Source organism: Thermochaetoides thermophila (assembly GCF_000221225.1).
Source record: "Thermochaetoides thermophila DSM 1495 unplaced genomic scaffold scf7180000011821, whole genome shotgun sequence".
NCBI classification, from domain to species: domain Eukaryota; kingdom Fungi; phylum Ascomycota; class Sordariomycetes; order Sordariales; family Chaetomiaceae; genus Thermochaetoides; species Thermochaetoides thermophila.
The window spans coordinates 1809608-1835848 of NW_006383037.1; the positions used below are offsets into that span (position 1 = coordinate 1809608).

A 26241-nucleotide genomic window follows, 5' to 3' on the forward strand; every position below is an offset into this window, starting at 1 on the left:
GCCAAAAATAAAATGATCATACCAAGGAACTCAGAAAGCCAACCAATACCCCAGCCAGAACCCAACTACAAAACCTTGATCATTGCCAGATTTTTCAGCACTAGCATGTACCTTTGGCTAGTGCTTGAGGACAGATTGTTTGCCTGTCCTTCAATTCGGATATTGATACGCCGCTGAGCCGAGCCTGGAAGACTCATTGGGTTTCATGTGCGTCGTCAGTATTACGCCACGAGATCTGTACCCAGAGGCTATTCCATCCCCTAAGGCTGCTTCGCCTGCTGACCGCCCTCGACGATGATTCTGTACTCCCTAGCAACCTCATTCCCAATCTCAATGGCCTTCCTCCTACTCTCGCGACTGACAACAAGCAAATGAGCGACATACGTCCTTGCACCATCTGTCTGCAACTCAATCTTGTCGCCAGGAACGCAGTAATCCACACCGAGCACAATGTAGTTCGCCAGATCTGGCCTGCGCTGCTTCAGCTCTTCGCACGGAGGGACGCCTGTAACAGGCCAGCGAACAATACCCGCAGCGGGGGCAGGTATATAAACAATCCGAGAATGGTACTGAGCGGCAGGAAGAGCCATGTGTTCGGGGTAGTCTTGGAAGGCGAACGGGCAGGCTGCCAGGCGCAAACGATCTGTATCGCCGATGCAGGCCAGCATGTGGGCAGCAAAGTAGTCGACGCCGTAGGTGTGGCGGGCAGGAACCGTCACACGGTAACCGGGAGGGCGAGCATTGATCTCGAGCAGTTTGCATTCGGGATTTTCGATATCCCCATTTGTATCAGAAAGCCGATCAGCTGGGGTCATTTTGTAGCATGAGTCAGAGACTTGCAACCTGGCAGGTCCTGCCTTATGTTTGGGGATCAAATCAACGACGCCACTGCCGTCGACATCTTTATACACTGCTGAAGAGCAGACGATGCGGGCCTCAACGTGGAAAACCCCAGTGTGGAAGCCTGCCTTGAGAAGGAGGTCACGAAGTGTGGATTTCGCTATCTCCTGCTCAATGGTTGGAAGAGCTGAGGGCATGGTCAGCGCTTCGGGAGAGAATGTAGAGTCAGGACTAGCTTCCGGAGAATCGGCTTCGAAGGGCGGCTCATCAGCAATCTCGCTGAAGAGAATTTCGCCGTCTTGGAGAATAAAGTTAGCGTCGATCTCGGGACCATCGTAGAAGGGCTCGATAACGGCATCTGTTCCATGGCGCGCTATGGCCTTGCTGATAGCTGGCCACAGGTCGCCTACCCTTGTGACTTTAGAAACGCACTCAGAGCTCCAGCCCTTGGTTGGCTTCACAATTAACGTCCCTTGCCACCTTTCTGGAGATTCAAGATACTCCTTGCAATCTTTCATCGTTTTGACTCGGCGAATTCGGCCAGGCATCTCTTGAAGCAGACGTGACCGATATTTGTCGACTGAGATCTCAAACGCCGAGGACGGGTTGCACGGAAGCCCAAGCAGTTCCGCAACACGAGCAACAGTGACGAAGAAGTTGTCCGACAGGGTGAATACCCCATGAATTGGAAGAGGGTAGGACCGAAGTGACTTGACAATCCGGTCAACGACTCCCTCGTCTTCGGTCATGTCTGTTGCTAAGAAAGCTTCTCGATACATTTTGTTTTCTTCCGTATCAGGCTGTAGCCAGTGGCCCGGCTCATCCACAATCACAAGCTCTAAGCCAAGAGCTCTTGCTGTCCGATAGATAGGGCCACCAGCTGTGAGGTTCGGCCGGCCGCGTATAAGGGCGACGCGCTTGCGGGGGATTGGCTTGGACGTTAACCAAGGAGCGTTGTGCAGACGGCAACGCAGCTCTGTCACCAAACGCTTCAGATGGTCGTACATATCGACGACGGATAGGGTTGCTTCAAGTGAAGCCCACTGGATGACACCTGCTACATAGCCCTGCTCGATAGCACTTGCAAGGGCCTCCTCCGTCCTCAGTGTCGTGAGTGGCAAAGTCCAAGCTTTGTATTTTTCGAGAGGCTTGACATTTTCGTAAATCTTGACTATCGGAATAGGGCAGTCTTGGAGACGGAGTTGAAGGAAGTCAGATCGGTAGATGTAACCATCCTGTAAGGGCAGGATGGCAGTAAAAACAGTGAGGGAACTGGGGCTCCAGTTGGCAGGCCCCAAACTAATGGCTGTCAAAGCAGCTGCAAGAGGGCTAAAGGCCTCAGAATTAGAAGCTCGATGATCGGTACCATTGATGCCATTAGAGCCATTGACTCTGTGAAGCCCATTCTGATTACTTGTTCCGTTTATGGTGCTGTAATTGGATGATGGAAAGATGACGATGTTGATGACAGAGTAAAGGTCGCAAAGGGGAACAACATCGACCAAGATCGGTGGACAGAGAGACACAGTTGCTGGACAGAAATTGTCAATAATGAGTTTATAAGTAGACTTCACGGTGTGTAGCATAACTTACATTTCTTTCGACGGCCATTATTGTTGGAAGTCAATGCACTTTTTGAGGACTGGAACTCTTCGAAGGAGCGCTTGAGAGGCTGACCGTTTGGCAAAGTATGGCCCTTGTCCATGGCAGTGGGCTGCTCGAAAGCCGTGGAGTGGGGCATCTCGTGTAGTTTCTCAGAACACGGTATGGTGTCGGTTCCCATAGTTGAAGTTAGGCTCGAGTGATGGAGAGAGTGCCTAACCTTTTGTTTTGCTGCCTGTACGATACTTTGTTAAGTCAAAAAGTTAGCATTTGCTATAAATAGCTTAAAACTCGAAGGATGCTGAATATGTTGGCCGGCAAAGTACCATAACAGAAACTATGGAGCGGATTTATTGCAGTGATGGAACCGAGGGGAGAAAGGAAAGGGATGCCACGAACCTGATGGGTTGAAGGAGCACGAAAGTTGACCCGAGTTGACAGCGAGATATGTTTCGGATGACCTACAATGTCATTGCGCAGCCGTCTAGTGGTCGAGTTGGTAGCTTGCTTGTTAAGCTTCCTGTTTCGACGATGATCGTCGACCGCAGGTTGACTGAGCTTCGCGACTTGCAGAGGAGAAAGTTAGAGAGCGATAACAAACATCCGGGCCCGGAGGGTCGGATTAATGTATGTTTGCGAGAGGAACGGACGATAATCGGCGGCACAGTAGAGGCCTCAAGCCCCGCGGGAAACGAGCAGAGCAATGTGTGAGTGAAACCACCAAACGCAGCAGCCGCTTGCTTGCTTGGGATCCTAGGAGCACACGGGAAGTTTGTGAGAACCTTGATGGCTTTAGGCCTCTCCAGCTGCAGGAGCGTTCCGGATCGCGATGGATCTGGCAATAAATCTGATAAATGAGGACCCGCCCATTCCCTTGCTTTCGTCCAACGCTCCTGCTACCCTGACCGTTTGACCGCCCTTCTCTCCCCTCCTTCTTTCCGGTTCGTTGGACGGCTTGGAAGTTCTTTCGTCGGCGAGATCTCACCGAGCGGTTGCCCTTCGATGAAACATTGAGAACCGTAATGGCCAAGCGAAGCAATGTCAGCGTGCCAGATTTGCAAGAACCTTGATGGCCAAAAGTCCACAACGCCGATCTACGGACCACACAGCTCAGTCTCCTCTCAGCGCACAATGCCCTTCGCAGGACTCTCCGTGCCGTCAGCAGTGCCATGACAGGCAGGAGGAGACGGGAGCCGGGAGATTGAGCGCTCTGGAACGCTGCCTTGAGCAGGCGGTGGGTGCACAATGCAAGATTAGGTGCTACTAGCGCTAGTGGGTACTCGATTCGATGAATCGGTCCTGTGTTACATGCAGCTCACAATTTTTCTTCCCACAGGACACAGAGCGAATATGCAGATATAGAAGCAGCCAATTGTCCAATTGTCCGCCCTCTTGCGTTTGTCTGTTTCTGTTTGCCCTGCTCGCCTTTCATGTTCTATATCTTGGTCCTCTCTTGTCCAGGATTCTGGAATCGATTGTATTCTCCTGGTCCTACCATCCTACTTATATTCCGGTGCTACCACACTTAGCACATGAACTGACTTCCACACCGTCAGTTGTTCGCATCCGATCCCAGGATCTGATCATGTTGACGTCGATATCGCAAGCGAGGATGTCATTGCTTGCCTCGTTGTGGCGGTTGGGGAGCACCCCGTCCAAGCCCCACCCTTGTTGTCCCTGTGACTCCCATGATTCTCTCACCATTGTCGAGAAGGCCGAGCTGTTACAGGATGAGCTGGCTGATGCCAAGTCACAGAAAGCCAGGTCACTCGTCCAAAGTATTGTGTCGACCCACGCAGAATTGCTTAAACTCAAGGACTTGAGACCGGGGAAGACTATCAACCGTCTCTTGGGAGATCTTGTCACACTTTGTTCCGATATCTACGACCAGGACATTGTGAATCAGGTATGACAGCTGCGGACTGAGAACAATGAGGCTCTTCATGACCGACTAATCCACCTCAGGTACTCAATAATCCCACACTCCAGTCTCTGCTCCCCTCCCTTCGGCAGATATGTGCCGAAGCGGAAGCTTGTCTTGAGCACCACTGGACGGACTACATCCTGCGTGGATGCACGCCGGAAGAAGTCCAATCCCGCCTAAAAAGCTTCCCCTACTACCATAACTACGAGGACCTCACCCGCCTCGAGCTCTGTGCCATCCTCTCCGCAACCAAGAGACCACCCTCTCGCATTGCCTTCATCGGCTCCGGTCCCCTGCCACTCACTTCCCTCTGCCTTCTAGACGCCCTAAAGCACGACCCATTGGTTTCTCAACCCTTGTCAGGGACCAAACCCTCATCTGGTCCCATAGTCCTCAATATTGACTGCTCCCCCGCGGCCATTTCCTCCTCCCTTTCTCTGTCCCTCGCCCTTGGCCCACCAGGCCAAGGCATGGAGTTCATCTGTGCAGATGTCACAGACCCAGTGCAAGAGAAAGACCTAGTGGAGTTCGATGTGGTCTACATGGCCGCGCTAGTCGGCATGTCGCAGGCCGAGAAGGAGATGATTATCTTGCAAGTTGCAGACAGGATGAGGCCCGGCGCGCTGTTGGTTGTCAGGAGTGCGTGGGGCATGAGAACTTGTTTGTATCCAGAAGTGCAGATCGCTACGGAGGGATTACTTAAGAGGTTGGAGATTTGTGTGGTTGTGCATCCTTATGGGCAAGTGGTGAACTCGGTTGTTGTTGCTAGGGTTAGGGTTAGGGAGTAGGAGTCAGAGCTTAAGGGGAAAAGGGATGGTGTGTCGAGGTATATGTGGGACAACATTATTAGATGTTTTGGTATGGATAGAGGTAGGATGGGAGGCATTTGTGTGTTATTTCAATTATGTGGAATGAAAATACTGTTGTCCAAGCCAGAGTAATAGCTTCCTCCTAGATCAGAATCTATGCGCCTTAGCTCCCCCTTCCCCCCCTAACCCAAAAAAATCATATGTTGCTCCCTCCAATCACCGCTCTAACTTACCATATCCAAACAATAACCAAATGGTTGGTGTCGACACAGCACATATGCAGTCATTTATTTGAACAATAGCCTTTTATGGACATTAGAGGCTGAGAGATGGAAGCAGGATTGGTTGTAAATTTCACTAGTTGGCATACGAACAGTGTTGGATATCAACCTGCCTCTTTTACACATGGCACGACTCTTGGCCAAACACGCAATCCATCAAGGAGATTATCACAAGCCGCAGCACCAATCTGACAATATAATGCCTCGTACAACATGCAGAATGAGCATCTCCTACATGCCATATTCCACAATGCTCATTGTTACACAGTACCAACGAAATGGGCGAGACTGCATGACTGATGGTGCATCGACATCGCTGCCGTCAAGCACGACATACTGTTCATTTCTCTCTATTGTAATGTTACCTCATCTTGTTCCATTGAAGCCCTCTTGGCTACCACATTGATGCACTTCGAAGATTTGTCAACCCCAGGTTGACAACTGTTGTTTCTCATCGACATCACCGTTGATGCCATCTGCCAAGGGAGATAACAAGTGCAATGGTCCAACCACCAGCTGGAGAATGTTGCATTACACCAATAACAATGATTTTGACATCACGCAGCAAGATGGTGATACCAGTAATAGCCAAGATGCCGTGTTCCAGCGCAGGAGGGAAACCTCTCATCGAGAGAGGACTTTACCTCGGAGATATCGGGGTATCTCCTTGGAGATGACGAGTAACTGACTACATAAATAGACATATCATCTGCTGAAGATCCAAGAAACACGAAGAGAGTAGTTACATCTCGTTGACAACCTGCCCAAGCTGCTTTACCTTTTCTTAGAGTTACTCCATCAACCGTCCCCCATCATTATGGCTCCCCAGTCCCACCAAAACGACGAAAAAATCGCCGTCCACATTCACACCTCTCACAATCCCAGCTCGTCCAACACCTCTACCAATGAAAAAGACAAAAAAGACGAAGAAGCCCTCGAAGACCCCGAAGCAATCCGCCAACGCATCCTGGAACAGCGTGCTGAAGAAATCGCCGCGCAGCGTCCCGCTACCAATCTCTCTGCCCTCTGGTCCTGGTGGAGCAACGACCCCCTCAAGTCAGGCATCAGCCTCAATGACATCGCGACCCAACCTTCGGTGTTTGACGATCCTAAGTTGGCGCCATACTTTCAACCACATGAGAAGTACGAGAATAAGCATCGGTTTGATCCATCTTTCAGATGGACCTGGGCCGAGGAGCTGCCACTTGTGAAAAGGATTGACTGGAAGGTAACGGCGTGGAGTTGCATTGCCTTCTTTGCGCTCGATTTAGATCGGAGTAACATCAGTCAGGCGAACACTGATAACTTTTTAGAGGATTTGGGGCTAGACACGAATGACTATAATCTAGGGCAGACGGTGTTTAGGGTGGCGTTTTTGTGTGCTGAGCTGCCGAGTCAATTGGTAAGCAAGAAGATTGGACCGTGAGTACCTTTACCCCAGTTTGTCTGACTTGTGGAAGGAACTGAGAATTGACCTAACAGTGACCGTTGGATTCCGATGTGCATGATCATGTGGAGTATCGTCAGTGCTGCTCAGTTCTGGCTTAATGGACGAGCGAGCTTTTTAGTGACTCGCGTCTTGATCGGCCTTCTTCAGGGAGGGTTCATTCCTGATGTAATCCTAGTAAGTGCCCCTAAAGTCAAGGTCGATAGGAGTTACTACATGATGCTAACTCGTGCAGTACATGTCTTACTTTTTCAAGAGCACGGAGTTGCCCTTCCGACTGGCTCTCTTCTGGATGGCCAACCGTCTGACCGACGTCATTGCCCCTTTGATGGCCTATGGTCTTCTGAGACTGCGTGGTTACCATGGCTACGAGGGTTGGAGATGGTATGTAGTTGCTGTTGTATCCAAATGAGACTGTTTTCCTGATCGGGTACAGGATGTTCCTCATCGAAGGCCTCCTCACACTCGCCATCGGTATCTGGTCCATCTTCGCCATGGTTCCCTCACCAACACAAACCAAAGCTCCATGGCGACCGAAGGGATGGTTCACAGAACATGAAGAGAAGATCCTAGTCAACCGCATCCTGCGTGACGACCCGTCCAAGAGTGACATGCACAACCGGCAAGCCATCACCTGGAAGCTGCTGTGGGAGTCACTCTGTGACTATGACCTCTGGCCGATCTACATCATTGGCCTGACCTTCTCTATACCGGCCGGTCCTCCCGACCAATACCTTACCTTGACCCTGAGACAGCTGGGGTTTGACACATTCGACTCCAATCTGCTCAGCATCCCATGCCAAGTGGCCACAACTGTTAACGTGAGCTCATTCTGTTTCCACTCTTAGACACCAGTTACTAATAACCCCAGATGCTCGTCTTAACTTACCTCTCTGAGAAAATAAACCAGCGCGCGCTCCTCGGGGCCTTCGTGCAAATCTGGCTCCTTCCCTGCGTTATTGCTCTCGCAGTCCTCCCCAGCGGCACTGATCGCTGGGCTGCCTATGCCTTGGTCACTGTTCTGCTCTCCTATCCCTCGCCACATCCGATGCAAGTTGGCTGGTGCAGTCGCAACTCGAACACCGTTCGTACTAGGACAGTATCGGCGGCGCTTTATAACATGGCTGTGCAACTGAATAGTATTATTAGTGCTAACATCTACAGGAAGGATGACCGGCCGGAGTATAGACGTGGAAATAGAGTGTTGGTCGGAATTGCGAGCATGAACTTAGTGGTTTATTTGTTAGTGAAGGCGTATTATATGTGGAGGAACCATCAACGGGAAAAGGCTTGGAGTAGGATGACGCCGGACGAGAAGGAGCATTATTTGAACACGACAAAAGATAAGGGGAGTAAAAGGTTGGATTTCAGGTTTGCTCATTAGGTGGTTGTTTTCAATGGAGCATACGCCAAGTACTCTTAACTGGTGCTAGGAAGTCAGGATTCTGCCCTTATAGGGTTAGGGTTAACTCGTCAGGCCCCAGTGTTGCTAAGGTTAGGGTTCAATGCTGGCTTAGCTAAAGTGAATTTCACCCCTCATCGTCTCATTGATCCGATTTTCGACCCCAACACTCGACTTGTAAAAGTGAAAGAACTCGCCAAAATGACACTCAAAACCCTACCTCCTGAGCCCATAATCGACCCCGACAACACAAAAATCCATCGCTGGCCTGACCTCGGACTCACCCTCATCCACGACTTCATCTCCCCCTCCGAAGAAGCAACCATGGTCGCCGCCTTCCACGCCCGCGACCCCGACCTTAACCCCAAGCGCCGCGTCTCCCAGCATTATGGATACCACTTCGACTACACTACCTTCGGTGCATCCGAGACAGAGTACTCCCCCATTCCCGATTACATCACTGCCTTTTTGCCACGACTGCCCCTGCAGGACTGTATTCCGGATCAGTTCACCGTTCAATACTATCCTCCCGGGACAGGAATCCCGCCACATGTGGATACGCACTCTATGTTTGAGGAACCGTTGTATAGTTTGTCGTTTGGGAGCGCTGTACCGATGACGTTTCGTCTGGCGGGGCCGAATGATGCTAGGAAAATGAGGTTGCCTAGGAGATCGGCCATGCAAAGTGAAGGGGAGGGGGCAGCGCCGCCTCCTCCCAGTTCAGTGTCATCTCAGACGGGAGGAGATGAGACGGTGCATCCGTCGTGGGATCTCATGCTTCCCCCGAGGTCGTTGCTTCTGATGATGGGCCCATCGAGGTATGGGTATACGCATGCAATAAGGCCGAGGAAGAATGATGTCGTGGATGGAGTTGCGGTACCGAGGAAAGGGAGATACTCCATAACTATGAGAAAAGTCAGGAGAGGGGAGCAGATCAAGTGTGACTGCCCATATCCCGGGGTGTGTGATGCTAGGATACGGGAGGAGATGGCGCTGGCGAGGGCGCAAGCCTGTCCAAAAGGGCAAGATGAGAATGATAAGCACACAGGAGAGTCAGCAAAGTCATAGAAACGGAGGAATCTCGTATTTCTAAGCATATGAAGCCCGTTTCACTGGAACCTCCTTCACTCTCGCAACAACCTGTTCAATTATCCCACAGTTCTCTACACGTATTGTAACAGGGGACTTGGTCTGGTGTAGACAAGGATCGACGATGGGTCAAATAGTTAGATGATAGCCACTGACGATGTGAGATGCACAGCGAAGGTAATCAATACGTGTAATAATCTTTCTTGGCCCTCAGTGTCCTTGTGTTCGGGAGGGGAAAAACTAAGAGAAGTCCATCGTGTTCGGGCATCTTTATGGAATTTTCTTGCCCTTGTGAGTGCCTCGGCCTTCCAGGCTTTTCACAGGTCTCGTCCTCCTGCCTCGGCCATCTGGCTCATTCGGTCGTGTGGCTCCATATTTCTTCCAACCACGTGTTTATGTCGTTCACAATCGTTCTATCTCTGATGTCCCTTGTGTTGGCAGTCGGGTATACCCCTTTCCTTGAACTGCTGTGTCCGTGTAACGGGTGACTTGGTCTGGTGCAGGAAGGGATCGACAATAGGTCAAATAGGTTAGATGATGACCACTGACGATGTGGGGTGCACAGCGAAGTTCAATTACTACGTGTAATAATCTTTCTTGGTCCTCAGTGTCCTTGTGTCAGGGAGAGGAGGAACCAAGGGGAGACTATCATGACCGGGCAGCTTCCTTTATAGAATCCTCATCATGCCTCGGCCATATGGCTCATTCTCTTCGGTCATCCGGCTCTAGACATCTTCCGGATCAACCACGTGTTTGTGCCGCTCACAATCATCCTGTCTCTGGTGTCCCTTGTGTTGGCAGTCGGAGGCATCCCTTTCCTTGGACTGCCGTGTCCATGTGACAGTCCGTGCGACACGTATATATAAGATCATATACTCCCCAGCCAGCCAACAGCTTATCTGTCCCACAAAGTCGGACCCAATGACCAACCGTTATTACACTTCCGTATGAGACATGAGACCCAAGGCCCAACAATGCTAACGGTAGTTTTACAGCCGACATAGCACCCACGACCTAACTAAAATTTCTCCGTATAGATCAGTGAAAAGCCGACCGAGCGATTTTATTATTATCTTTGTTAGGCTTGGCCTCAAATGAATGACCAATCTTCGGCGGGGATTTCTTCTCTGGCTAACTCCAGCTTCCAACTGGGCAAGTTGCGGAGCCATATTGTATATGTTGAGGTGTGGTGTTTAACCTGGGTTCGAGCTTGCTTTTTCCTTATGCTTTAAACTTGACGTGAGCACAAACAGCATTGCAAATTCCCCATTATGGATGAATAAGAGCAATGAGCGCTTGGTTGCACTTTTTAGAAGCCTGCTCGAAACCTTGAGTCTCAGGGATTGAATGGACCGAGAGCTTGGCTTAGGGTTAGGCAGATGGAAAGTACGTTTCTTGTCTCCATGGCTTTGATTTTGTGGATACAAGAACGAAAGACAAACACAAGTCATCGTACCGGTTTAGAGTTTATCATTCATTCGTGGAGTGCAATTTGAGTTGTCATAAGCCTTAGACTCTCCGGCCGAAATACCCTAGGCAATTCTACTGGGAGAAATGGCCTCTGAGGTCCCAAACTTATTGAGAGCATGAAAGAGTCCGAAGAAGCAACTTCAACTGGCGGCGCACTCCCAGGCAGCTCAGGGAGGTTCATGTTATAGGCCTTTGTCTTCGAATAGGCTGGTGGCTGTTCTCATAAGGTATGACGATACTAAAGCATCTGTCTCCGCTAACCTCTTATTCTGACACAAAATCCAAACAATAACGATCATGGTCATGCATATCAAGTAAGACCGCCAATGCTCCGACAACGATAGCCCCGATAGGTGGATTATTGTAGCTACGGAGCTCGATGATTAGGATTTACTCGGATTAAGTCGAGTTTAATGACGTGCAGCCGAGTTGAGAGTTTATTGGTTCCGAGACTTTCGCTGTTGTAGATGATGAAGCAGAAGCCAATGATGTTTGTCCGTCGTTTGGGCAAAATAGACCTGTGAGCCTGGAGCAGATGTGTTTTGATAGTTGTACGTCATGAACAATCTGAATCATTTGTAAGGGTCAGGCGCAATGACACATGAAATTGGTTTGATATGCTCTTAAAAATGAATGAATAGTGTTAGCAGGATTTTTAGTGCAGAAACAGTTACAAAGCATACGTTTCTGTCTCAACATACCAGGTTTCATATGTTAGTTTGCCCTCCTCCTTCAACTTTCTCTCACATTCAAAATTGCAATCATGTTCATCAACACAGCTGACATTTGCTATAAACTAATTACCGTAGATTGAGTTACCGGAATGTTTAAGGCTTGTGGAGTTGACACCGCAACACCAGCTGTTTAGAGGATGTAATATGAAAGAAGAGTGTCCATCTACATAAAGCAAGGTCATGACTCGATAAGTTACCGGGCGAGTATAGTAAAATTACATTTCAGGAGTGAGAATGAGATCGCCAATCAAGGTAAAAGCCAGATATCGACAAGAAATTATTCAGCGTAGTATTTGGGGAAAAGGCAGAAGTTGACGAACGTCGGATTGTGCTAGGGTTTGGGAACGTCTCCTCTGCCGAGTGATACGTAACGATCCTTTGCCCAACTATTTCCCAACCTATTTCAATTTCTTTGCATAGTGCAGGGCGCCTAAATATTAGCACTTCATGGATGTGCCCAAATTTCAGGCCTTCAAGCAAAACTTTGTTGCATGTTTTATACTGTAAAATCTGCGGCTAGAAAGCACAGAGACACCAGACTAGATGTATGCAATCACATTGTTGGTGCTACGCTGTCAGCATGCACTCTGTTTGGTAAAGCTCTGGTTGACTAACACAGCTACTGCAACATAAAAATGTACCGAACTGGGTGTCAGTCGGGACGGTGCAGTTTGGCTTAAAGCTACGAGTGTATAAGGCAGCCAGGTTTGCTTGACTTTATACTGCAAGGGAGAGCTTCCATATGCCTGATGTCCTCCGGGCAGATACAGCTTACACTTTATCGGATACTGACTGGACGCATGCGTTTTTCCACGTCGATGGCTTCTGCTGTCACATGGACACGGCAGTCCAAGGAAAGGGATGCCTCCGACTGCCAACACAAGGGACACCAGAGACAGGATGATTGTGAGCGGCACAAACACGTGGTTGATCCGGAAGATGTCTAGAGCCGGATGACCGAAGAGAATGAGCCATATGGCCGAGGCATGATGAGGATTCTATAAAGGAAGCTGCCCGGTCATGATAGTCTCCCCTTGGTTCCTCCTCTCCCTGACACAAGGACACTGAGGACCAAGAAAGATTATTACACGTAGTAATTGACTTCGCTGTGCACCCCACATCGTCAGTGGTCATCATCTAACCTATTTGACCTATTGTCGATCCCTTCCTGCACCAGACCAAGCCACCCGTTACATCTGCATAGCGTTGCAAGATCAGAATTAGCATTGGACAGTGCCAAGCTATTGGATGTTAAGCTCAAATAATATAAACGGAATGAGGGTACCCTGCCGTGCAAGCATGCTATCAATAAATCAACAATTAAGTACACAAAAGCTTCTATGTATGTCACCCATGCCATGCCATTGCCACTGAATTGCCACCCCTGGGTAATGGTCAATCCACATGCATGTGTGCCAATAAACCTAAGACCTAGCATTTTCGCCTGTATTCTCTTCACTAGGCTCAATAAGTGCCATGCTGGCCGTGGAGTGGAGGGTATGATGAGCCAAAGGACGTATAGTAGGCCCAGGAAAATGTTCAGAATGAAAAACCTTTACTGATCATCTTAATCATAGGCTCCTGATTCTTAGTTATCGTGTCATTCGGACAACGTGATAGACAACTTACATGCACACACCTGCACTAGAACATCTGCGTCTATCTATTAATTCGCATCACACACTCTCATATCACAGGAACAGTACGAAACTCGGCTTCTAGAACGAGAGAAACTGTCCAGCAGTTCTATATTTCAAACCGGAAATGACCATGTCATCAACACCTTTATGAACAACCAGCTCTCGCAATCCATCCTGGAATCCCAAAGCACACATGATAGCGACCGGGGTGGGAACGACAGCGATTCAACAGTCATCTTGCTAGCAATCTCGACCACAAAAGGTCACTCATGTCCATATCTTTATTTTTATACCTTAGCCCACAAAAACAGTTGACTCGGTATTACCACCTTGTTGAGGTTATCGCTTGGCACCAGCCTTGGTACCGGAAGTAGGACTAGTCTGTCGATGAAGCAGTACCACTTTTGGTTGATGAAGTGCTGCCGCTCTTAGTGGAGGATTCCCTCTGCTGGCTGGTTTCCAACCTGGCAAGTCTGTTGAGTTTCCTCGAGTCTCTTAGCCATCACCTGGAGCGCCGTGATGCGGTGTTCGAGTTCGAGTCGGACCTTCTTGGCTATGCCCTCTGCCTCTTTCTTTACTTTTGCGGAACTCTTGGATGGCGTTGTGAAAAGCCTCAACATCGAGCCTTTTCCCATATCTGGCTCCTTTGGCTTGTGCATCAAGCAGTGGTTTGAGCTTGGTTTTGATGGCCTGTAGCATGCTGTTCTGTGCTTTCATCGTTGCCTGCAAACCTCTGATGCGAATTTACTCATATTATGAAGAACTTCTCGGTACTCTTCAACCCCCTGTTTGGTAATCTTGAGTGTTTGGCATTGCACTCTTTCCAGCTCTTGGAGATTCTGGGAATTCATCGAGGGTGCGACCCTCCCAGCCCGACACTAGGCCTTGTGTCACTGCCATGTTTCAAACTGACCATTATCCTCTTGTCCTACAATGAGCAGAAGATTCATAGAAGCATGATCATATAAGCGGTTTTCATCTTCTCGCTTCTCCTAGGAGCAACATCTGAGTCTTATCGCCATCCATCTCCCAGACCGGCTTCACATTGCTTCATCATGGCCCACCTCATAGGTGACTCCAATGGAGGTGGTAATGCATTCACTTAATCAATGGCATGTTCATTAATTCTAGTGGGCAGCAGAAGAAGGGAAGAAACCGTAATTTTGGTCTGGTGAGAATGGGGGGTAATCCATGCTCCGCGAGCGGCTGCAAGAGAGCATTCGCTCTTGCCTTCCAGACAAGGCGTTTATTCCACAGAAAAAAAGGAAGGAGCTGGGAAAAGAGAGAAAGAAGAAGCTACATGCATCATACACATGAGAAGCCCTCTTACCAGTTGATATTTTGAGAGGAAAGAGAGAGGTCGACTTTGGAAGGGAATACCCAAAACCCACATCGTACCTGCTGGGTTGGTGCAGTTGGAAGCACGTGATCCATTATGATCCCCATATCAATCCTTTGCTCATTACTGAGCCAACGTGAACACGGATAGAGACCAGCTGTTTGGACAAATTCTTCAAGCCCTTCTACAGAACATATCACCCTTTTCATGACCCGTGTTTCTTACTGTTGGTGCTTCCTGCTGACATTACGTTTGGTAAGTGCTGTGGGGTTCCTCTGTAATGTTGCCTTCGAAAAAGATCGGAGATGGGGCGCGCTAACATCACGGCTCCATACAGCAGATCTGAGCTGGGCAAAAACGATCCACCCAGGGGTCGAACCTGGAACCTCCTGATAACTGGTCATTGATCTCATCATTGATGGATGGGAATCTCAAACCGTAGTCAGACGCTCTGCCATTGAGCCAGCGGACCTTGCTGAAGGTTCAGGGCAATGTCTAACCCTAAGAGCCGCGGGACTCCTCGAAAAGCTGGCCGCTTGGGCCTCTCGTTAACGGCTACGCGATCGAATCATGACGACAGCCAACAAAGATTGGCATGGTAATAGTTTGATGCATGCCTATTCCACTGCAGCAGTTGGCTGTGGCCGGGGTTGCAACGAAAGACGGTGGATGACACCTCGTTATTAACTCGGCCAGGCTGAATGTAAGCGCGGAATTCCCCTCGCTCACACTTCTCTCGCTTCAAGCCGCCCTCAACCTCCAATTCCATGTGCATAGGCTGATTCTAGATTCCTTCTCTTCAACTCCGCCCAGTCCTGAACTTTCTGGCGCTCTCCAGCCGAGTCCCACGATTTTGGGTTTTCCATCCTGCAGGTAGGGCTCGGATGATAAATCTCCAGGGCCAACGCAGTGTCAACTGGCGCCACGACACGGCATGCTGATCCTGCTGCACCTGCATACGGCCGTCCTCCCCGATTGGTTCGCGGCCGGCGGGAACGCAACCTGGACCGGCTGGCCGGGCCAGGAACACCCGGAACTGTGTGGCTGCGTCGTAATATCGACTCGACCAACAGACGAGCGTCCCTGTCTGCGGGAGGTTGAACTGCTCGGCTCACCGGGCTCGGCGACGGGGTGACTGGGCTGGTGGACGCGTGGGTTCGTTTCCGTTTCATTTCTCTTTCTCGGTATCGGTGCTTCCCCACACGCCACGAGGGATGCAACGGTGCATGCAAGGATCGCCGAGAGCGCAGCGATGTTGCCGGAGTAGAAGCACCGCATGCAAAGGATGCAGTGATGCATGGGTTTTTTGCAGGGGATAGTCCGATCTTGATGCTGACGAAGAGGGGAGAAAATTTCGGGGAAGAGCATTTCCGTCCCAGAGTAACCTCGAGGGACTCTCACCGCGTCAACAGCGATGAGAGACATTATTTAAACCGGGGATTATCACATCCCCCGGGTAGTGATGCCTGGACTTGTCTGTGTTTTCTGGGATCCAGTTCGGCCTACAGCAAGTCCTTCGGTGATCGACTCCGGCCAAAGTAGCCCCCGACATCCAAATGACCGGCTTCAACCTCCGGTCCCTCACTCTCACAACCCTCATCGCCGTCTCCGGTGTCGAGGCGACAAAGTCCAAGCTCAACCCACCCCCTCAATGCCCATACCGCTTCGCATGGGAAAATGTCCAGCTCTCCTCCCGCGACATTTCCCCTTTTGACGCATTTCTCTTCGGCTTCAACACGTCTTCGAAGCCCTCTCTCAAATGCAAAGCTTTCCCAGGCGAGTCATCCTGGCCCAGCGCACAAACCTGGGCAAAGTTCAACAAGACCCTCGGCGGCGCCCTGATCAAGACCGTGCCCCTGGCAGCAGCATGCTACCCTGAATGGGGCGAGTACTACAACCCTGAGGAATGTCAGCGCGTGAGAGAGAGTTGGACAAATCCCCGTTTGCATGTTGAGGACCCTGGCTCGGGGATGTTCCCTCTCTATCAAGGCCGCTCCTGTCTCCCTGATGGAGGGAACTGCACGTTGGGAGGGTATGCCTCGTACTCCGTGGCGGCTGCCAATGTGAAGCAGATCCAGCTGGCGGTGAACTTTGCGAGGAATGCGAACTTGAGGCTGGTGGTGAAGAATACGGGGCATGACTTTAATGCAAAATCAGTCGGGGCTGGGGCGCTGTCGGTGTGGACGCATAAGCTGAATGATATCCAGTTTGTAGAGGACTACAAGTGTGCGCATAGCGGGTATCGAGGGCCGGCGTTTAAGTTGGGAAGTGGTGTGCTCACGGAGCAAGTGTATGCTGCAGCGGAGAAGTATGGGGTCTCTGTGGTAGGAGGGGAGTGCAGGGTAAGTTCACTAAGAGAGATGTTGCGAGTGAGTGATGTGTAACTGACAAGGTAGACTGTCGGTATTGCTGGCGGCTTTATTGCCGGCGGAGGACACTCCCCTCTCTCAAGCCTACTCGGCATGGGCGCCGACCAGGTCCTCTCCATGGAAGTAGTCCTTCCTGATGGGAGGTTCGTGACTGTCAACGAGCGTTCGTATCCTGATCTCTTCTGGGCTCTGCGCGGTGCCGGAGGGAGTAGGTTTTCTTGTGCTCCTTTTCTAACTTTTGCTGATACCTGACATGACATCATAATAGGCACATACGGCATTGTCACCTCAGTAACTGTCCGCGCCTACCCCCGCATTCCCGTCTCAACGCTCACCTTCGCCTACGGTACATCTCCCAATGTCACAGCCGACACTTTCTGGGAGAGCATCCGCGTTTACATGAAATACTTTGACCGCTTCGCCACCACCGGCGCCTACGGCTACTTCTTCGTCTTCAACATCGGCCCAGACCAGTTCCTCTTCATTATGACTCCCTTCTGGGCCAACAACATGAACTCCGCGCAACTGATCTCTCTTGTACAGCCTTACCTCAACGACCTTGCCAACCTAGGCATTGAAATAACCCCCAACATCACGTCCTATCCTTCTGTGTTCCAAGCTTATCAGGGCGCCTTCCCCGGTCCCGAAACCGTCGGCACGGTAGACAACCACTCTGGCTCGCGTCTCTTCCCCAAAGAAAACTTCCAAGACCCACGTAAGCTCAACGATACCCTCGCAGCAGTCCGCCACGCGATCTCCAACGGCGGCATCCTCGTTGGCTACAACATTCGCTCGGCACCCAACGCCATCGCGAACCAAAACAACGCAGTCAACCCCGCCTGGCGCAAGGCTCGTGCTTTCTTCATCCTGGGAGCAACCTGGCCTGCGAATGCCACTCTGGCACAAATCCAGCAGGCGAGCAAGACGCTCACGACAGATTGGTTGGCCAAGTGGAGGGCCGTGTCGCCTGGCAGTGGAACATACATGAGTGAGGCGGATATTAATGAGCCGAATTGGCAAAGGGAGTTTTATGGCGAGTATTATCCTAGACTGTACTCCCTTAAGAAGAAGTACGATCCGAACGGGGTGTTCTACGCGCCTACAGCAGTTGGGTCCGAGGATTGGTATGTGACGGGGCAGAAGGAATGGGTGCCCAGTCAGGATGGAAAGTTGTGCAGGAAGTAAGGGGGCAGGAGGGAGTGCCGGCACATAAGATCGAGGGGATCTAATTGAGAGGTTTGAGCTGAACGTGGAAGGTACCTGCATCTCATAGGTGTGATGTACATGTACGTATGTGCATGAAGTCATGCACAGATTGCAACAGCTTGGGTCATCACACAACTCAGATACAAAAAAGCAACTAAAGCAGAACTGATCCCATAGTTCATCATTGACCACAAGTTCCGGACATTCCCATCGATCGATAAGGTTGAAGCATAGGCCTGAAACGCCGGTAAGCGTAACAGGTGGCGTAGAGCAGGCTTTCACAAACTGCCAATACAATTAGTTGGTGGGGTGACTGGTCGACTCCTGCCACGAAGGGGGGGGAGTTAGTTGGGTTGTACAAGCGAACTTCAACGACATACTGCATAGTGTACGTCAGGTGAATCCGCCGATGGGTGATTGCGATTGTTGTTTTTGGAGAAGACCGGCATAGGTTATCTAGGGACTAATAAAGTCCTGGATATGATTGTTGACGGCTGTAAACGTTAATGATGTCGGCTATGATGCTAGCGCCGTCAGTGTGATGGGAACGGCGTGCTGTGCTGGTTTGCAGCTGTCTGGTTGAGGCGGAGGAGATGTGGTGAAAATGAGATCCGATTCAGGAACTGTGCCTGGTGTGAAGTAAAGAACTCGATCATGTCATAATAGGTCCAAACACAAGAGCCTGATATTGTCGAAGGAAGTGTCGGGGCAGCCATTGGGGCGATCAAAGAGTAGCCCGATGCTGTCGTGCTATACATGTGCAGCTAACCAAGGATGTGCATGTCGATTTTTACACTGCATATGTATTACATATCGGTGTCTGCAGTGTGTACATATGAGTTGTGCTTATCCAGCTGTAGGTCAGTTGCCAAAAGAAGCTCATTGTGGAAAGACCGGAGATTGGTTTTGACGAAATAAGTGTCGCTGTACCACTTCTGGTAGAACCAGGCGCAGGAGATGCTGTTATGCTGCCCAAACAGAAGACAACCCGAAACAAAAGAGAAGGATCCTCATTAGGAGGCGTGCACTATTACGTTCCCAAGATCTCGCAGTGTCTCTCATGCTTCCAAAGAAGTGCTCAAGCAGATAGCTGACAGAGAGTGGGTGAGTCTTCGCCTGTGCGCTGTGTTGAGAATGACGCCATGAGCGTCATGAAAGAATATTAACCTCTTAGCGTCCATATTTTTCGAGGAAAGCACGAGCAGATGAGCAGGTGAAACCACTAACTTAAGTATCCCGCAAGTTATACTCCGCCTCAATCAACAAGTGATGATGCATTCGCTCATTGACTGGTACTGCCGCCCGGTGTGTGGCACACATTGCGCAGGCACTGTCAACTAGCCTTCACATGTGAAAAGTGGTCTCACTGAAAAGTAACCTTCCAAAGGGTTCAAAGTTAATGATGGCGCATGGAACAGGGCAGTAGTAGTTAATGAAAAAGAGCGAGGTGTTAGTAGTTGGGGTTGAAAGGTCAGAACGGGTGCCAGTAGGGAGTTGTGAGTGTAGACAGCTTGTTGAGAGAGGGAGCCCAAGCAGCAAGAACTGGCTTCTGAGAAGTCAGATTGTAGGTGCAGGGTATTCTTTGATCCTTAAGTACATCCAGCCTCTGAGGTCAAACCAGGCATGGCCCAGGTCTAGACGAGACGATGAAGAATTCGTTGCACATGGTCTTTGTCTGACCTGAATCTCCAGTAGAAATTCAGAAAAGCAAACCACAAATTGTCCCAGGACCAGTGAGTCAACACATCGAGACTGGCTCATGCGCCTCAGGGGACGGAGACGGCGAAGTCAACCCATAAATGGCAGTCGCATCAAGGAAAGATGTGGTCCGTGCCCCAATGTAGTTTATGGCGCCATCGAGGGAGGGGTCCAAAAAAGGTGGGGCAAGACTCACGCCCCGCAATGCGCGATTGGCGCGCTGGTTTTCAGGCACGCGACAAAACAACCTGGAAGAGGGGCAAGCGGCAGGTACAGAAAGCGGAAGCGGAAAAGAGGCTCTAGGACGGAAGGTAGCTGTGACCTAACCTGGAAGCCACTGAAAGCGAAAAAAAGAAAGTGAAACGTCGGCGCTGAATTGACCGACGCTTAGGCAATTTGGGCTGTTGAGACTGAGTCACCGCAGCCACAGCTTGACACGCCGACACGCTGACCTTTCTGACTCTACCAGCTCGCACCTCGCAGGCGACTCGAGTCGGACCCTGCGCGCCGGACGACTGCTGGAATTGAGAGCCTTGTCTGGATGAGATTCGTGGCCGCCGCCAGCGCCATTCGACCCTTTCCGCCGTCGCCCAGCCCCCAAGCTCTCCGTCGTGCCGCTGCCAACATCAGCATCAGCAGCCGTAAATTTGTTGGATACAGTTCCTTTCGTTTCTGTTCTGGTTCCTCCTCTCTACCCCGATCACGGGCCCCAACCATGGTTACCCCCATCACGGTGCACAACTCTCTCAAGCCCGGCGCACCCGTGCCGTTTGTCCCTCGCGAGGAGGGCAAGGTGTCATGGTACGCCTGCGGTCCGACCACTTACGACCTGAGCCATCTCGGCCATGCTCGCAACTATGTCTCGACCGACATCATCCGCCGCATCTTGATGTACCACTTTGGTTACCAGGTCAAGTTTGTGGTCAGTAAAGGGTCAAAGCGTGAGGTTTTAAAATGAGGTGACTGACGAGTGCAGATGAACTACACCGATATTGACGATAAGGTGTGTGGCATGCAATCCTCGTTCCAAAGCTCTTTCTGACTCTCTAGATCATCATCAAAGCCCGGAGGAAGCGCCTGCTTGAGCTCGAGAAGGAGAAGCCCTATACCCCGGAACAAGTCCGCGAGCTGGTCTTCAAGGCCTTCCAGGCCTATGCCAAGAGCAATCTGCCTCTTTTGGCTGGCGCCGAGCCTCTGGACGAGAACAATTACATTGAGCGGCGCGATGCTGCCTACGGTCGCGTGCTGGCCGGCGGCACGCTCTCGGGCGAAGGCAAGCCGAGCGACGCCGAGGCCAAAGTGAAGATGCACATCAGCGCCATGGATGCTGCTGCGCAGGCCCTTCGTGACGGCACCGGCTTCGATGGCGCGGAGGAGGTTCTTCTCCCCTACCTTGACAGCCTTTACAAGGACACTTTCGACACAAGCGACCAGTCCATCTTCACGAACCTGACACAGGCCATGGAGAAGGCGTTCAATGACGACATGACGGCACTGAACGTCCTGCCTCCCGATGCAGTCACCCGCGTGACCGAGTATGTGCCACAGATTATCAACTTTGTGCAGCGCATCATCGACAAGGGCTTCGCCTATGAGGCTAACGGATCTGTCTACTTCGACATTGCCGCCTTCGAGAAGGCTGGCAACACGTATGCGCGCCTCAGGCCTGAGAGCAAGAACGACAAGGCCCTGCAGGAGGAGGGTGAGGGCTCGTTGAGCAAGGGTCTTGAGGGCAAGAAGCGTTCGGGTGATTTTGCGCTGTGGAAGAAGTCCAAGCCGGGTGAGCCCTGGTGGCCGAGTCCTTGGGGCCCTGGTCGTCCCGGCTGGCACATTGAATGCTCGGTCATGGCGTCTGACAAGCTCGGTGAGCAGATGGACATCCACTCGGGAGGTATCGATCTTGCCTTCCCTCACCACGACAACGAGCTGGCTCAGAGCGAGGCCTACTTTTACGAGGCTGGGAAGGGCGAGCATACTTGGGTCAATTACTTTCTGGTAGGTTCCATCTCTTGCCGTTGAAGGGCCTAACTAAACTGGAGTAGCACATGGGGCATCTGTCCATTGCCGGCAGCAAAATGTCCAAGAGCTTAAAGAACTTTCAGACGATCCAGGATGCTTTGGCGACGACGTACACAGCGCGAAACATGCGCATTGTCTTCCTGATGGGTCGCTGGAACGACGGTGTTGAGATATCCTCCGACATGCGCAAGCAGGCCGATGCTTGGGAGAGTACCATTGACGTATGTCCTAAAGCCTGCCTCTGATAAGTCGAGTACTGACAAGGCAGAACTTCTTCACCAACATCAAAGCCAAGATCGCTGCCGAGGAACTTGCCGAGGGTGTCAAAGACATCTCCCTCGAAGACGGTCCCGGGAAAGCTCTTCTCGATGAGCTTGAGCAGGCTAAGACCGACCTTGACCTCGCCCTGCGCAACTCCTTCGATACCCCAACCGCCATGCAGGTCATCCTGCGCCTGGTGCGCTCTGCCAACATCTACATGAACGACAAGACCATCGAGCCCAGCTTGCGCGTGCTTGAAGCTGTTGCCCGCTGGGTGACCAAAATTGTGGGTATCTTTGGTCTGGATGCCCAGGCGCAGCCGCCGTATGATGGGTTGGGCTGGTCGTCAGCCACAAGCGGACCTGCAGCGAACGTGGACCCTAAGACGGCTGTTAAGCCGTACAAGGAAGTTTATGAAAGAGTTAGTGGGGAGATTAAGGCCCTTGGGCTCGACGCTCCTGCCATCCAGGTCCTCTTGGACGAGCAAACCCCCGATGCTGAGTTCTCCAACCTCGAGACATCTGGCGAAAAGGACATGGAGAAGCTTGCTCTTCCGTACATTCGCGCGACGTCCCGGTTGCGTGACGAGCTGCGCTCGATTGTGGGCACGCTCGAGTCAGAGAAGAAGAAGGCGGTGCTTGCGCTCAGTGACCGCATCCGCGACTATGACTTGACTGATCTTGGTGTCCAGCTGGATGATCAGGTCGACAAACCGAGTCTGATCAAGTTTGTGCCGGCGGCCAAGTTAATTGCTGCCAGGGAGGAGAAGATTGCCGCTGCGGCGGAGAAGGCCAGGCAGAAGGAGGAGGGTGAGTCCCCTGTTCTTTTTCTACCAACTTCTGACAATAAAAATATTAACATAGAGTAGCCCGCAAAGCCCGTGAAAAGGCCGAAGAAGAGAAGTGGGCCAAGGCTAAGGTCCCGCCTCAAGAGATGTTTAAGAGCGATCCTAAGTATGCCGAGTTTGATGCTGATGGGCTGCCGACGAAGCTGGCGGATGGTGGCGAAGTGCCCAAGAGCCAAGTCAAGAAGCTCAAGAAGGAGTGGGAGCGGCAGAAGAAGCTTCATGAGGAGTGGTTGAGTAAGTTTGGTGGGCAGTGATCTAGCATAATGATTTAGTTGGTTTGGTGGTAAAAATATGTGTATATGTTGGCGAGAGAACTTTAGTGTTCCGGTGAGCGATACTTGCTGTTGCTTGTCACCATCCGAGGCCCCGCTCAGAATCGGTTTGTATCTGTGTCTTGGCTTAGGGGACGGAGTGTTGGTTTTTGAATGGATGACTTGCAGCGGGGCGTTCTGTACGCTATGCGCCGCAATGGCCCCCAAATGTCTTTGGCGGGTGTCTCTCCAATGTCGGATAATACAAGCAAACCCAGCCAAACTCCCATTCGCCGATCGTACTCTCGCAGCGATCTTCCACAAAAGCATTTTTCCTTGCCAATTTTTTATGAACTGCTAGCCTTCGATGAGTATAGAAGATCCAAGTAGATATTAACCGCGGCTATTCTCCCGAGCCAAGTTTGCCGCCACGCGCGCGCTTACACAATATTACTATGATCCCCGGTCCATTCGGTAGAGGGGCATAGCATCGCTGCTACGATACAAGTACGGCGCAGCAGACGCTTCGTTACCGTGCCGCAGGCCTGTGCCTCGCAGGAACGAGGTCCAATGTTCCTCGAGTTGCAGCAACCCATGCTTGGCTGCTTGGCCCCCCATGCAGGAACGGTTTAGGCAACCGAATAGCTGAAATGCGAGAGGCGGTCTTAAGGGCTATGTACGCGATTGCTTTGGATCTCTCAGCTTAATAGGGAATTCTTGCTCCCGTTGCAGAAATGGGGAACGAGAGGGTCCCGGGTGTGCCTGGTTCACCGGTTTCAGAGCCAGTGTTGGGGGTTCGATCATGGTTCGTGTCGGATGTTGTGCGAACAGGCAGCAGGTTGGGGACTCGGCGATGTGTGAGGGATGAGGGCAGTGCCGCATTCGATTCCCAGGGAATGCGGCGTTTTCTGAACAGTTGGGAGTTTGGGTTTTGGGGGAAAAGGGAGGGTTTAGTTGGGCGAAGGGAAGATGCACGGGAAAGCAAGCAGGCATCAATCTTGGTTCTATTTCCTTTCCTCTTCATGGAGTTGTGAGATGATTAACGCAGCCGATAATCTTGTCGGACCGAAGGACAGGTAGATCGACGTCGTTGACGGTTTGGATGATGGGAGGATAAGAGATCAGATCACACCACATCCTGTCTTTGGTCTGACACAAGCTTCGCCTAAAGGGCATCCCGGTCCAGACTGAACGGGTTATCGACGGCGACGAGGATCTGCTCAAACATTCGCTTATTCCATAGACAACGGATATCCTCACTTCCTCTAATCCCTCCGACTCAAGTCTTGCGATGCAAGAGGTTCTAATCTGTTACTCTGTCAATCTGCGACGACATAGCCATCGACAAATCGGTGTTTGTCTGAAATCACTCAAGCTTGACTCATAACCTACCGACAACGTCCTTCTCTCAATTGGCGATACCCTCTAAACCCCGACGTTCTCAGTCGACTTCTGTCCGCTGGAGTGCCCACCGACACACTGTTAGGAATGTCCTGCACCTCAAGCCCAACCATGCCCCCCTCTAAATTCCCTCCCCGAAGCAGCCCCCTCCCCCAGCGCCCATCTCGACCACAACGACCACAGCAAGAATGCTTCGACGGTCTCATCCCCGTCACCACGCTCCCCGCTTCTCAAACATATCCATACCCTGAGGTGGTTCCTCCAGAAGAAAGAGGTCTCAAGAAGGAAAAGAGTTACCCTGAGGTTGTGGACATCGTTTTTCCGACAGGGACGTTGTTAAGTCCTGGGACGGGGGTACAAAGTCCAGATGTCGTCTCTCCTGTATCGCCGGTAACACGAGGAACAATAGGCAATTGGGTATGGAGGAGCACAGGGAATAACTGTAGGGAGCTTAGCAGAGCGGGAACGACTATTGCCACGGGGTACGGGCATAGGACTGGGGAAACTTTGCCGCGACCAGCAGCATTCGAACTACCCTTCCCGCCGCCTGTGCTGAGCCATCACCAGGTCGGATACTCACGCGGTGATAGGGTATTGTCGCGGGATTCAGAAGGGATTCGGTCTTTGCAAAGGGCGTGGAGTGAAGTCGGGAGTCCAGAGACCTCTCCTAAGTCAATTCCTGGGAAAGGGGAGAAGGGGACGCCAGATCAATTGGGGTCGCCGGGAAGATGGAAGTGGAAGCTCGGTATAGGAAGAAAGGAAAGGAGGAGGAAACGACAAATCTGGAGGAGTTTGATGCTTTGGGCGTTGGCTATTGCCGTGGGGATAATCCTGTTGTTAACTGGGCTTCTGGTGGGTGTCGTGTCTGGGGGGTTGGGCGTTCGTAAGGGGCAAGTTCTCTGTCAATTTCACCATTATTCTTTAAAGCTAACCCTTTTCCAGCAGTGACTCAGATACCGTTACGACCTCCTCAACCGGCATGCCCTCTTTTCCGGAACACCGAACATCTGATGTCAACTTGGACCTCGACATCCCCTCCTGCTCATCCTCCCACAACACAAACTACACCACTACGGTCCCCTCACACGACTCCAACGCTTCACCAATTCCAGAAACATCCACAACCACAAAATACAAAACCTTCCGCATCCACTGTGGCGCAAACTATCCCGGTGGCGACGGCTCATTGGGTTTGTTTCCGGGGCAACGAAGTGGGCCCACTTTTGCCCCTGAACAAAACATCACCTCCGCTACTAGTAAAGATGGGAACGGGGTGGGCATTCCAAAGCCCAAGAGTTTGGCGGCTTGTCTCGAAGCGTGCGCATTGTACGATAGTTGTGTAGGGGCAGTATTTGCTGTCAAAGCAGAATCACTGAACGGACAGGGGGATGATAACGGGGCAGAGTGCTGGCTTAAGGAATGGCTTGGCAGGGCGATTGAGATGCCTTTTGATGGAGACGGGGATGGGGAGGGAAAGATCTGGGCTGCTGGTGTGTTGTGGCAGTAGTAGGACGGTGCGGTGAAGTAGCATACTATTCACAAGGGATGTCAATAAGCATGTCGGTACTGGGATGGGGACTGGAGTTAAGCGTTCCGTTTTTGTGGCTGTGAT

General features: G+C 51.3%; 6 protein-coding genes and 1 non-coding gene across 7 annotated transcripts; 5 read left to right on the forward strand and 2 right to left on the reverse strand.

The window, feature by feature from the left end:
- Positions 1-260: 260 nt before the first annotated feature.
- CTHT_0064190 (uncharacterized protein) lies at positions 261-2581 on the reverse strand (the record flags this gene model as incomplete). The annotated part of the gene is made up of 2 exons (XM_006696662.1): positions 261-2371; positions 2434-2581. 2 exons carry the CDS (start codon positions 2579-2581, stop codon positions 261-263), a joined length of 2259 nt encoding a protein of 752 aa, XP_006696725.1.
- A 1446-nt stretch (positions 2582-4027) lies between these two features.
- CTHT_0064200 (uncharacterized protein) lies at positions 4028-5154 on the forward strand (the record flags this gene model as incomplete). Its single annotated transcript, XM_006696663.1, has 2 exons — positions 4028-4348; positions 4408-5154. The coding sequence occupies 2 exons, from the start codon at positions 4028-4030 to the stop codon at positions 5152-5154; spliced, it is 1068 nt and encodes a 355-aa protein (XP_006696726.1).
- Positions 5155-6273: 1119 nt separating this feature from the next.
- CTHT_0064210 (uncharacterized protein) lies at positions 6274-8424 on the forward strand (the record flags this gene model as incomplete). Its single annotated transcript, XM_006696664.1, has 6 exons — positions 6274-6878; positions 6939-7080; positions 7139-7287; positions 7340-7724; positions 7775-8274; positions 8337-8424. 6 exons carry the CDS (start codon positions 6274-6276, stop codon positions 8422-8424), a joined length of 1869 nt encoding a protein of 622 aa, XP_006696727.1.
- An 82-nt stretch (positions 8425-8506) lies between these two features.
- On the forward strand, positions 8507-9373 carry CTHT_0064220 (uncharacterized protein; the record flags this gene model as incomplete). Its single annotated transcript, XM_006696665.1, has 1 exon — positions 8507-9373. The coding sequence occupies one exon, from the start codon at positions 8507-8509 to the stop codon at positions 9371-9373; it is 867 nt and encodes a 288-aa protein (XP_006696728.1).
- A 5562-nt stretch (positions 9374-14935) lies between these two features.
- On the reverse strand, positions 14936-15049 carry CTHT_0064230. Its single transcript has 2 exons — positions 15012-15049; positions 14936-14973 (listed from the first exon to the last, which is right to left on the reverse strand). It is a non-coding gene; the product is annotated as a tRNA-Arg (tRNA).
- A 1084-nt stretch (positions 15050-16133) lies between these two features.
- CTHT_0064240 (isoamyl alcohol oxidase-like protein) lies at positions 16134-18131 on the forward strand (the record flags this gene model as incomplete). The annotated part of the gene is made up of 3 exons (XM_006696666.1): positions 16134-16919; positions 16974-17154; positions 17215-18131. The coding sequence occupies 3 exons, from the start codon at positions 16134-16136 to the stop codon at positions 18129-18131; spliced, it is 1884 nt and encodes a 627-aa protein (XP_006696729.1).
- A 1923-nt stretch (positions 18132-20054) lies between these two features.
- CTHT_0064250 (cysteinyl-tRNA synthetase-like protein) lies at positions 20055-23231 on the forward strand (the record flags this gene model as incomplete). The annotated part of the gene is made up of 7 exons (XM_006696667.1): positions 20055-20120; positions 20320-20772; positions 20827-20853; positions 20901-21845; positions 21893-22090; positions 22138-22939; positions 22999-23231. The coding sequence occupies 7 exons, from the start codon at positions 20055-20057 to the stop codon at positions 23229-23231; spliced, it is 2724 nt and encodes a 907-aa protein (XP_006696730.1).
- Between the last annotated feature and the right edge of the window lie 3010 nt (positions 23232-26241).